This window comes from Lygodium microphyllum, chromosome 20 (assembly GCF_053477565.2).
Source record: "Lygodium microphyllum isolate KBCC chromosome 20, Lygodium_microphyllum_v1.1.10, whole genome shotgun sequence".
Taxonomy (NCBI): domain Eukaryota; kingdom Viridiplantae; phylum Streptophyta; class Polypodiopsida; order Schizaeales; family Lygodiaceae; genus Lygodium; species Lygodium microphyllum.
Window position 1 is genome coordinate 75,276,344 of NC_141154.1, and position 12,972 is coordinate 75,289,315.

The following is a 12,972-nucleotide window of genomic DNA, read 5'->3' on the forward strand; positions in this document are numbered from 1 at the left end:
AGGGTGCAAGGGGGACTGTGGCTAGTAAATCCTTTACGCACCTAGGAACTAATTGGTCCCCTGTATGGTCCAAGTTCTACTTGGGACACCTAAAAATGCTAGCTATAGGTGGATTTGATCTTGGTAACATGTAGATACGTCAGATGAGGCAGTACGTGAAATTGTAATTTTTCTCCTGTATGGGTAGGAGAACACACATTATGGAATATAATCAATGAATTTGTTTGGTTCTGATTGTATGTTTGTGAGTAAATTACACAAACGAAAAGTCGTGTATAAAGGGATATTTAATTAATGAAGTTGTTTTTATATGTTTCACGTAATGTAGTAGGTAATTAGATAACTAAGAAACCTCATTAAGGGAAGCTGGTGGATGGATTCTTGACGAATCTAGTCCTATGCTGGGGTGGTCTCGGTTGGCCGAGAGGTTTCCCAAAAACAAACGCTACGAAGACACTCTAGGAAGGGGCGATTCACCGACTTTTCTAGGGTTTAGTCTTAGAACCGAAATGTAAATTATCTTAAGGGAAAGGTATGACGGATGTGCCGAAGCATTGCTAGGGATTTCATAAATCCTTAGTCTACTACTAGAAAAAAACATTGTACTCCATGAACCAAGGGTAATGGTAGTCGCTCCTTTCAGACAAGAAGCCTCTCAAAGGACACCTCCGGATGTGAGTTAGTTGGTGATAGATGACTGTTTAGGCCAATTAGGAACCTTCAGGTTGATTCTCCATGGGTAACGATAGGATGCTTCCCTTGTGGGGTAGACTTAGGGTTAACTAGCCGGACAAAATCTGAAGGTAAACTCTGGGCAACTATTAAAACGTTACTCATCGCGTAATCAAGGCGGGTACATTACACTTCATAAGGCCTTGTATGGGCTGAAGCAGCACCTAGGGCATGGCATGACAGGATTGCAGAATACCTTGTTAGCATTGGATTTCATAAAGCACAAAATGATCACTCACTCTATGTATGTGAGAGTGATGTGTCAAAAACACGAATTGAGAGCATAGGATTATCATTTTAAGGATAATTGTGGAGACATAAACATTTGTTTGCAAATATCCCCATGTATAATTGTGTGTTGATGTGGTGAATGGGATGATGCAAACATACAACTAGTGCAACAATTAACCAAAAGGAGGGCATCCTTAAGAGAATACAGAATGTATCAACATAATTGATACTAGCCTTTGATTGAAGCTAATTTGATGAGTCACAAGGTGCACTTATCATTTGAACCATTTGCTTTGAATCTTTTTCAAGTAGCCATTTGTACAAGATAGTCACATTCCAAGTGGGAGAGGGGATAAATCATCCACTTATTAATTGGAAGGGAGGATATCGATCTCTTCTTGCTTTGCACAAGATCTCCCAAAAATTTTATTTTTACTCTCCTAGTGTTCAAGTAGATTTCTCTTTAATCATTAGGCAACCCGTTTGCTCACATGTGATTGGTGAGCTTTAAATAAAACCCAACCCGACCCTTAACTCAAAGGCACCCAAAATATAAAGAGTTGCTACTCTTCTAGCAAGTGACAAAGGGGAACATAGCTAACCAAAGTAAAGATACATAGGGTGAGGGGGCAACTCTATCTCTCTAGTTAGGATTGGAAGGTTTACTGTGATCTAACATTTTATACATCGTGTTACCACTTGGTTGTAGCCTAGGTCAATGGGAAGAAGCTCCATGTTCAAGCTCCAATGGCTTCCTCTTGATTCATCTCCACTAGATCCACCACACTACTTGTGCATCAATGAGAAAGAGAGAAAAGGAGAAGGGAAAACACTGAAAAGAGCAATGAGATCTCATACTCTAATGTTCACAATGCTTGATTATAAGATTATTGCATTGAGAAATTCGGTTACATGATTATTCCATCGGGAAATTGAGAAGCACACGATGATCGCATTGAGAAGTTTTCATTAGACATCGAGTGGCAAGGTGATTACTTTAATAGAATTCATTCTCCGACGTTCGATTATAGCAAGAAACTTCAATACTTGCAACTCAGTTAACGGTAGGAAAGGAACCATATGATCTAGCCCATTTTGAAAGGGGGGGGGGCATCATCCTTAGTCCTTAGAGCTACCTTAAATGGATGAGCATATCCTAAGAGCAAGAAAGCTCTTACTTCTTCTTACAAAGCGTGATTAGTGAGAATCCCGTTAAGCGCTTAGATGGGACGTGTGTGTTAGTCCTAATTAGCGTAGGGGGTACGTGATGAATGGTGGAGTTGTCCTGAAGGAACGGTGTAATGCTACCTGTATGCATATATGAGGGGATAGGTTGGAACCCTGCTGACGGTCAATATATCGATCCTCATCGTGGTAGCAATCATGGTGTTCTGCTTGGCAAGGCTCCTTACGTGAGTGCGCCCTACGATGATTGATAATAGCACGTTCTTGGTGTCATGTATGCAACCGTCTGCTGCCTGCTGTCATACAGCCGTCCTAATTTGCCATTCCATGTGTGTGGTTGCGCGTTGGGTGGGGCAGATTGCTGGTGGGCTACATCTACCCGGCGTTCGAGTGCTTCAAAACCATCGAAGATGCCGCGCCTGCTGACCAAGAAAAACTCGTACTTTGGTGCAAATACTGGTAAGAAATCACTCTTTACGAGAGAGAGAGAGAGAGAGAGAGAGTAGAGAAGATGAGAGCTTTTGACATGGTGGCAACAATGCCAAGATATTGCCTTAAGCCATATATGAGAGAGAGAGAGAGAGAGAGAGAGAGAGAGAGAGAGAGAGAGAAGAGAGCTTTTGACATGGTGGCAACAATGCCAAGATATTGCCTTAAGCCATATATGTGTGAGAGAGAGAGAGAGAGAGAGAGAGAGAGAGAGAGAGAGAGAGAGAGAAGCACTTGGATATTTTGCGTGACAAATAGCCTTTTCAAATCTTTACATTTCACAAGAGTGTTCAACCTAAAAGTACATAGACTTTGTCACTTGATTAACCATTTTATATCATTTAGCTTCAAATTCCTTTGTGTTGTGACATGACACAAGAACAACTTACATTGTGTTCAAGCCACAATTGTACATTAGGAATCCTCTTACATCTTGAAAGTTCTCTATAATGGGATATGCATGTCATCTTTCTAGTGCTGCTACCACAAACAAATAATAGATGCTCATGGCTTCGTAAATATGGAGATTGCTAGTGTTAATCAAGAATCAGCATGGCTCTCGGCAGTCATGTTGAAAGAAATCATATTTACCATTAAATCCTCCACATAGGCAATAGGAAGAGGCTCTAAGGAGGAACCTTCCACCCTTCAAACCCACCATAAGCCATAAGTCATATACTACTTGTACCAAATCAAGTCATAATAGCCTTCTCTCAGCCATTTCTTGAAAAATAAATAGTTAAGACTCCAAAACTTGAATACTTACCAATTTAGCATATATCATATATTGTTTATCCATAGATCATACAACCTCCTTCAGACTATTACTCGAGATTGAAAATATGCATGAGACTTTAAATCACACATAGTTGATGATAGTGCTAGTTCTATGGACCGTTCACCATGAATATGCTACAAAGCGTTGGTAACAAGAAGGAAAACAAGTGTTGTAACAGAAATAAGGGAAGAAGAAAAGGGAAGAAAAGAAGTTGAAGTCACACTTCTAGGCTATAATGGGACTCTTGTATGGTCCGATTAACAACCAAGCAAGACAATATGAACTTTTGGATATCTAGTATTCCATTATCTAGAGGGTCTTGAGATATCTTAGACATGTTTTAGGCTAGATCTTTCTTGGTAACATGATGTATGTCAGTTAGAACTCATTAAAAAAGACCTTCTGGCCATTGTGAGATCTCACAATAAACTTGAGAACCTTATTTATGCATTCTATGGTTCCAAAAACCAACCCTCATCATAGTGATGGATGATCATTAGGTTCCATTAGGTTTCATGGGATCTTCATTAGTGCTAGCTAGTGTACATGATACTTAGGCTAAATGTGATTGCAAGCAAGATTTATGTACTAATCTAAGCATTGTGATAGTGCCCATAATCTTGTTAAGGATTGGTCTTTTCTTATTTTGGTTGTTGTTATTGGTGTGTTGCCATTGATATCATTGTTGTCATCATCATTTTTGTTGTCATTGTCATTGCCATGTTTGTCATCATTATTACCTTCTTCCAATGACAATGACAACCAAAATAATAAATGATGTCAATGGTGAACAATGACAATCACATCATCGAGTTCACCATTTGAATTAACATTCTTATCAATTAGTTCATTGGTCTTCATAATACGAAATGCAACTATTATCAAATCCTAAAATTGATCAGATTTATTACATAGTTTCTTATTTTGCATGTTTTCTAATTGGAACAATTTGACTCCCCAAACCAATCAAGAAGTGCTCCATTTCTCTCTGTATGTAAACTTTTCTATAGCCATGGGACTTATAAGATTGTTCATGTGATTGAGAATGAGACTTTTGAGAGTCTCTTCCACGGTGGTCATTACCGCTCCTACCATTATCACCTTTGATTGTCAAAGCATGAGAGGTGCATGAAGCATCGATACTCTTTCTAATAACTTCTTCATTCAAGAGCACATCATCCACATGCTAAATTTCAACCCATCAGTAGGCTATTAGTACGAAATGTGTCTCATGACCCATGGAATGTAAGTAGCAAAAATAAGAAAGGAAGATTGTTTGTAAATTCAATTCCATGTGAAGACAAGTGGTTGAAAATAGAATGAAACTCATTCAAGTGGGTGAACATGGAGGTCATTTTCTTCATGTGAAGGTCCATGAGTTGCTTCAGCTAATACATTTGAGAGGCATGACTTTGCTTGCCACAGACATTGTGAAACTTATTTCATAACTCCCATGCAGTTTGCTCATTAGAGACAATATTTTAGTAGACTTTCTTAGAGAGTGATAAAATGATTGTAGATTTACATAACTCATCTAGCATCAAAGCATTCAGGCTTTATACCCTTATGTCTCAATGGCTTAATCTATAATTTTGGCACTAGAACCTACAAGATTTGTGCCATCTAACTTCTCAATGTCAAATATATCACTATCATTTGACCCACTAGCCATAATTGGAGCCCCAAGAGGAACACCAAGAAAATGGGGAATCTATTGCCAGAAAATCTATATTGTATCATCAACAGGCATGTTCTTCATATTTTAAACAACCACAGGAAGAAAAACAATACCAATCTTCTCAAATCTTTGCACATCATATAACAATTCTCCCACAAATTTATGACAGCAAAACTTCAACACATTCTTCATAGAATCCATCAAAAGAACAAGAGAATACAAATGAATACTCCACTTTGAATGGAAATCATCACATAGCATTCATCTTCAATGGCTTCATAGTCTTCATAGTCTCTCTCATGATCTCTCACTCATAGATACATTGTTTTGCATGAAAATTTGGCTATTTCACACACACAGACTCTCTCTCTTATACATGCTCTCTCTCAATGTTACATGGGAATACTAAAGAATAATCATCCATAATCCATATTTGGTCGTGGATACCCCTCTTAAGAGGTATATCCGATATGAAGGGTCACCAGAGCCACTATAGTGTCTTTTTGTAGCTCAACAATGTCATTGTCACTTCACTCTTCACTCGAGTCTTCGACAACTACTTCTTCCACTTCTTTGAGCTATTTTGAACTTGTATTCATGTTTTTCAAAGATTGGAAAACTTTCCCAAGCTACATATTCATGCCACAGAACACTTAGAGAGGCATAAAGAACAAAAACAGAACAGAGACAAAGACTCTACACAAAAGCTCAATAGAAGGTCTATAGTACTATACAAAAGGTTATCAAAAAGCATTTAGCTTAACTAAAGCCATTCAAAACCATCAAGAATCATTCAATAAGCTTCCAAACACTCTTAAACTCCATCAATCATTATTCCTACCCCTCATACATAGAAAGAAAACATAACAAAACAAGAGCTCAATAGAACCAATCAAAACCTATCAAACACTCAAAAGAACCTTTTAGCTCATCATATCTCCGTTGAAAAATATCACGAGCTTCTGAAACTTATTCAATCTTATCCAAAACTCCCTCAAACACTTTCAAATAAATCAATCATCATTCAAAAATCACCCAAAAATCCAATAAAAATAACAAAAAACACAGGCATATCAACCCCCTCGACATAACCCCACACTTAATCAAGGAGTGTCCTCGTGACCTTAGAAAAAGAGAACATAACTTTAAAATATATCTCAATTTGATTTTCCACAGTAACTTTAGGAAACACCATCCAAGCATGACCCCAACTTGTAACCTGCATCTAATGAAGAATTGCGACAAAAGAAAAACACCTTTATCCATTAATATAGCTTAAAAACAAAAAAATAGGACAAACTTTTAAAGGATATAAGAGGTTGCTTTTGCAATAAGTATCCATCCATCAGATAGAATCATGAACCACCATCAATTAGCTTTTCAATTAGCTCCATCTTCATCTTCAACTCCATGCAAGAAGGATAAAACACCACACATACATCATAAAACATACACATAACTCACACAGACACAAGACAATGTAGTCTAAATGGCACATGCTCCCAAAAAATGGAGAGCAAAGAGAAAGATTTTCATTAAAAAGATCAGTAAGAGAGTATCCACAGGCTATGTAGGATGATGATATTTTTCCTTGAACTTCATACTTAGCTTGAGATGTTCCAGACTCTTATTCTCATCCACAAGATGTAGAGGCACATTTTAGAGAAACTGTAAACAACACATCCTTTCCAACATGATAATAAACCTAATAGGAAAAGCTTGTGCAAAATAATACAAGACATCTATTTGAGCAACGGTCACATCCTCATTAGGATTAGTTGTCAAGTTTGGAATACTCTTCCAAGTATTCAGAAGAGATTGTTGATGCATAAAAGTAAGATGCCAACAAAAATGAGATGCCAAGTGTACTGTGGTGTCCTCAAAACAAGAATTGGATTTAGCAAATTGAAGATAAGAAGTAGAACATTGTGCATAAGTGTCCCAGGACCCAGGAATGATAGACCAATTAAACATTGGTCTTGTCAAAGAATCATTCAATGTCCACTGCTATCGATGGAGGATATCATTGTCATACCCAAGAGTATCCATCACACTGATTATGGAGGAAGGTCAATATAGTCAGATGGAGATGGTAAGGAAATAAGAGGGGAACAATGAAGAGGTGGGTAAGATAAATCATAAAATGAAGATATTTGAAGGGATAATGATAATGGGAAAGAAAGTAAAAAATTTTGAAGGGATTATGCTAGAAAAAAAGAGAAAATAGATGGAACAATAGAAGTCGGTTCAATAGGAGTAGGTGAAGATGTAGGATCAACAATAAATGGACAAGTAGTAAAAACTGGAATTTGAGGGGAAACTATAGAGGTAAAAGATAAGAGAGGGATATTATTTGGATTAGAAGTGAGGATGGAAATATACAAGGGTAATTGATAAGAAATTAGGGAATAAGATAGGATATCATGAGGATCATATGGGTAGATAGAACATAAAAAATCAAAAGCTGAAAAGAAATCCTCAGTGAACAAGGGATTTTTAGCAATATGGTTCAATAATTGGGATCGCAATGGCTAGATATTCGACTCATGAAAGACACTCCGTCAACCATGAGGATCTAAAACATCATCCTCCAAAGGAGGATGTTAAGCATAGCCTCGTGGTGCTCTTCATTTAACACCAAAAAGATGAATTGCTACAACAAGCACACATGTACAATCTTTACTCAAGTTGTGGTGCTCTTGCAGTTAATCCAACCACTCCAAATTACAACAAGAAGCAATTAAAAGCAAACTAAGATCAATGCTACAAGAAGAGAGCAATAAGTAAACTAAGGTTGATGATGTTAATCTAGACGACTTTAAGAAGCATAAGCTATGCTTATGGTTTGTGCTTCTAGTTTCTAAGTTCCACATATGACAAAGTGGCAAATGGTAAAGATGTGTAAAATAGATAAAGATGGAACTAGAATGTCTTGATAGAATAGAATGTCTTGGTAATAGAATGTCTTGATTTCAATAACATGTAATTTGATGATATTTCTTCTTTTATTCACTCAAAGAAAAAGCTTTGTGGGGAACTTGATATATATGCACTTTCAACTTCACTAAAAGCAAATATAGTACATAAGTTTAGGATGGAGGTGAATCCTTCTAAACATGTTTCTAGGAGATTCTTGTCAACTATGCAAATCATTATTTGTATTTATTTCAATTAACACAAAGAAATAGCATACTATATTCAATGTATCTTTAGAATTTATTGAATTTGTGTGGGTATGAGATAGCTAGCCCTCGTTGTTCTCCCACTACCCCACTAGCCAATACTGTAATTAAAAAAGTGCCAAATCTTCACAAGCCCTCTACTAACCACCACATGTAGACCACCTTAAAATATATATAGTAGCATCAATTGAGTATTGTAGTTAACATATTGGTTTCTACCCTTGAAAGGAGGGCTTAACTGGAACACATCCTTAACTGCGACTTAGTGATGTTGCTCATTGAGACTCAATAGCATGTAATAGATATACCTCACATTCATTATACCAAGCACTCACTTAGGCACAATGAAAACTTTGGCTTTTTGAGGAGCTAGAGTTCATGGAGGAGTCATTAAGTTGAAAGAGTTTGGAGGAGATGGATCAAAAGATTGTGGAATAAGGTGAAATGTGGTGAAAGAAGGGGGAATATTATGGAAAGAAACCCCACCTTGACCAAGTGAATTCCCTCTCCTAATTAGGTGCCTTTCTAAAGAAACTACAAAAGAGAAAATCTAACCTCATGTTCTATGACTTTAAATGTGTTCTTGCTCATAACAACTATGTGCCTTTGTAGAGAAACAATCAAAGAAAAAACCCATGCAATATATTATGAAACAAATGAAGATAGAAAACACACAAGTTAGAGCCCATGGATTTGTTCAAACTATGCATATTGTGTGGGTAAGCCTCTCATTACATGGATGGCTCACATATAAAAGCTACCTTGAAAGTGATATATTGTAGTGTAGATTGGTTCCTATAATTGTGTCAAATGGATGTTGAAGTTTTTCTAAGTATAAAAACTTGTTGGGTTGTGTTATAATTCTCACAAGAAACTCATTGAGGATCAGCCATGGGTATCTTACGATATAACATAAATGTAGGGGACTATATTTTTATGAAAGGTACACACTTTGTGAACATTAGGAGTGGGCACTATTAATTTCCCTAAGCAAAAAAATAGGGGAGGGGTTATTATACTCTTGGGGAGGGAAGGGATAAACACTTTGTAAATTAGGAGGCGCGCGCGCACGCACGCACACGCACACGCACACGCACACGCACACGCACACGCACACACACACACACACACACACACACAGAGGCATAGAAATTTCAAGGATATTATAAGTTCATCACATTCTTTGGTGTCATTTTGATCACACATTAAACGTAAATAAGTAAACCATGATGGATAATTAGCTACATCGAGTATAAAGAGCCCATTGGCACAATTATCATGGAAGTGACCATCTTTTCAAGGTATATGCTTATTTCTAATATGATTATTTGTCGTGTCTAAAATGTGAAAAATAAAAGACTACTTATATGCATTTTATATTAAACTTATTATATGTTTGTATCACAGGATCACCATTGCAATCATGACAATAACAGATACATTTATATCATGGTATAAACAAATTTGTAGCAATTTATTTCACATTGTTTAACTTTCAAATTTTGATTTGATTATATGAATCATTATTTAATTGAGTTTTTCTGTATAGGTTCCCATTGTATCGTGAAGTGAAGCTTGGTTTTATAATCTACCTATGGCACTCCAAGAGTATGGTAAGAAAAGTTACTATGGTTACATAAAACAAATTTCCTAAGTAATTGAATAAACATTTTTTCATTTGACCAAAGATTGTATGCCTATTACAACCAAACATCACCTAGAGCTCAAAGTTCCTCTTAACAGATGCCATGATCGAAGTAAGCGTGGGTATCTTAGAAGATTATTCCCTATATCAAGCATTAAAAGCTATTGCATACACTTATCCATTTGTCAACAAGCATACCATTATGTCTCATTTAACTATTCTTACCTTTATAAACTTAATAGATAATGGGTTTTTCATGCATGTAATCGGCTTAATTTTGATGCAATAATAGAAGATTTGCAAAAAGGAAAGATATTAGACTTCCCAAGGGTGCACCTTATAAAACATGTCAAATACCACATGAGTTCAATAGAAAGGGTATTTTATTTAGTAAAATTTACATGATTATATTTACATAAGGGGTTTTTAAATTACAATTTGGAAAAAATATGTAAGCTTAGTAAAGTGAAAGGGGTCATTTTATGGCCTAATAGCATGTAGACAAAGGACTCGGGTAAGTTACTCATGAATATACGTGTGCATCACATGGGTTCAAAATAAGGTATTTTTGAAATATTATTTTTATATATTTTTTACATAAAGAAGGGTGTAATATAAATGGGTTATTTATAGATTGAATAAAAAAGGGTTATGTTTTATTCAGGATAAATTCATAGATAAGGATATTTATAAACATGCATTGAACACACATGATGTAGAGGATATACATATAGTAACTTCCCCGAGACAAAGGGTTTGTCTCAATGCCATTTGAACTCATGCTATATAGATGGTCTCTTATAGGTGCACCCTTCAAGTTAGACTTCTAGGCAATAGATATGTTGGTATGAACATTATGATGTTTTGTAGTTATTGGTTTGAAGGTTCATGGTAATCATTTTTTCGTGGGTTGTTTTATTACAGGGGACAACACATGCTTATGAAAGATACACAAAGCCCATTGTAACCAACCTTATGTTGGTACTTGATGAAAGCTTGGTATTTCTACAAGGTCATGCAAAAGAAAAAGTGGCTCAATATTGGGATCATGTGAGTGTCTACCTTCAATTAGAATTCTTTGAGCTTCTCCATTATGTTGCTATGCTCAAGTAATATGATTTCTTTAGTTTGAAGCTCATGTTTGGTTTTCATTTTCAGATAAAAAGTGTGAGCAAAGGAAAATGAAGGTGCAAAGTACCATTTGGAATTAGATTCCATTCATATGTTGATTTAATTATATGTACAGGTCGAGCTCATTTTGGTGGGGTATGGGTATTACCATGCACATTTTGAGATTGTAAGTTATACTTGCAAATAATTCAATGACAACCAATCTAACTTTACTAAATGTAAATAGTATCAAAATTAGGTGGAGAATTATTGAAACAAAGTGCAAGTTTTAATGTTTTGAGTTGTTATGGCACACACAATGTTTTGAGTAAAGAAGGGATGCAAACAAATACCACAAGGTGGATCTTCTAGACCACTTGACTTGGAATTCCTATGAAGCTATACATGGATTCCCTAGAGTCTTTACGAAGCTATATATCAACTCCTATCTTCGTTCAACTACATGGTGAGCAAGGTTCATTGGGTGCCCAAGGAGAGTAAGGATTTCAAAGACCTCTTCTAGACCATACCAAATATCTTGTCCAAAAAATTTGGCAACACCTCCAACTTAAGGGATTGACTATATGTATACCTTTTATATCATGTGTGTTCAAGACCTATTTATAAATACCCTTATCTTTGAATTTTTTTAAATAAAAAAATTCAACACATCTTTTTTCTATTCAATATATAAGTAACCCCTTTAATGGCACCCCTTTACATGTTTTTTTTAAAAAAATGGTAGTTTAAAAAATCCCTTATGTTGAACCAACATGATACACACATATATTCTTGGGTGGCCTCTTCAAAATCTCCAAACAATCATGTATGCAACTTGCATGCTAGATAACACCTCCAACTAATCATATATGTAACTTTCATGTCATGCACCTATAAGTGGCCAACTAAGTTTTACTAGCCATGGCTAAGCTACTTTAAAGCAGACTTGCAAGCCAACCATGTAGTGATTATTTCACCAAAAAGTGTTTTCCAAATGTAGAGTCAAACTCTAATTACCACAAGCTCGTTGGTCTCTTATGTCTCCTTAGACTCGATATATCAAATTGCTAAAATCTACTCAATAGCAACCAACTATCTTTTATCAAATGTAACTTCACAATTTCTTGCTACTTCCAGCTAGGATACTATATCACTCCAGCTCACTATTCTATACATCCTATATGAGCACTTGTGATACTAACCATTATGGTATTGTATATTGATTGTATTATTTAAGATTCTTTAACTCCATGTTGAGTCTAGGGCTAAAATGTCTATCACACTCTATCAAGTCTTTACCCCTTACAAAGTTGAGAATTAATATCTAACAGTCTCTTGAAGAAGTTAAGAAAATGTATTCCTTTAAAAGAATAATCAAATTATCAAACATTACCCTTTACTTCTACCTTGCTCAAGGAGGAATAGATCATTACATTTGATTAACTAATGTAGTTTATCAATCACTTGTTACCTTAGCTTTCTCTCTAGATGCAGATTAAACTTATTTCATTTCCTTGGGATCCTTAAAATCACTTATGTCACTTAACTTATTCTCTTACACTCTTATTTAATAGACTTGACCATGATAAATTTAAACTCAACAAAATATGACACAAATGGTAGAGATTGTCTTTTGGTCAATGAAAGTCGATATCATTCTACACACCCAATATTATTAAAACTCTAGTTTATTCGAGGGGATTCAAAACCATTTCATCCTTGGCTATTCCAACAACTCATATTTTATCATGAGCACTAGCAATGAGAATGATTCCATGCTAGATTCAATCATATCCATAATGGGCTCTTCTCTTGGGGGGTTTATTATATGTAAATGCTCTATATCATGTGCATTCAATGCCTATCCAAAAATACCCTTATTTGTGAATTTTGTTGAAATAAAACATACCCCTTTTCTATTCAATCTATAAATGATCCCTTT

General features: G+C 35.8%; 1 protein-coding gene across 2 annotated transcripts; it reads left to right on the forward strand.

Annotated features, from left to right (window-relative positions):
- The first annotated feature begins 2,297 nt into the window (after positions 1–2,297).
- LOC148019034 (HVA22-like protein i) lies at positions 2,298–11,683 on the forward strand. 2 transcript variants are annotated; one of them, XR_015695057.1, is made up of 7 exons: positions 2,298–2,375; positions 2,506–2,607; positions 9,683–9,727; positions 9,825–9,888; positions 10,845–10,970; positions 11,079–11,217; positions 11,365–11,683. XR_015695057.1 is itself a non-coding variant. In XM_087701489.1 (6 exons), the coding sequence occupies exons 1-6, from the start codon at positions 2,347–2,349 to the stop codon at positions 11,103–11,105; spliced, it is 393 nt and encodes a 130-aa protein (XP_087557615.1). In that variant the 5' UTR covers positions 2,298–2,346; the 3' UTR covers positions 11,106–11,683. The 2 variants fall into 2 exon arrangements, 1 of the variants encoding a protein (XP_087557615.1); XM_087701489.1 differs by having other exon boundaries at positions 11,079–11,683.
- Positions 11,684–12,972: the final 1,289 nt, after the last annotated feature.

Coding starts and splice junctions, on each gene's coding strand:
- LOC148019034 (XM_087701489.1), top strand. CDS start 2,347: ATGGTGTTCTGCTTGGCAAGGCTCCTTAC. Junction 9,889..10,844: donor TATGGCACTCCAAGAGTATG/GTAAGAAAAGTT, acceptor GTTTTATTACAG/GGGACAACACATGCTTATGA. Junction 10,971..11,078: donor TGGCTCAATATTGGGATCAT/GTGAGTGTCTAC, acceptor TTTCATTTTCAG/ATAAAAAGTGTGAGCAAAGG.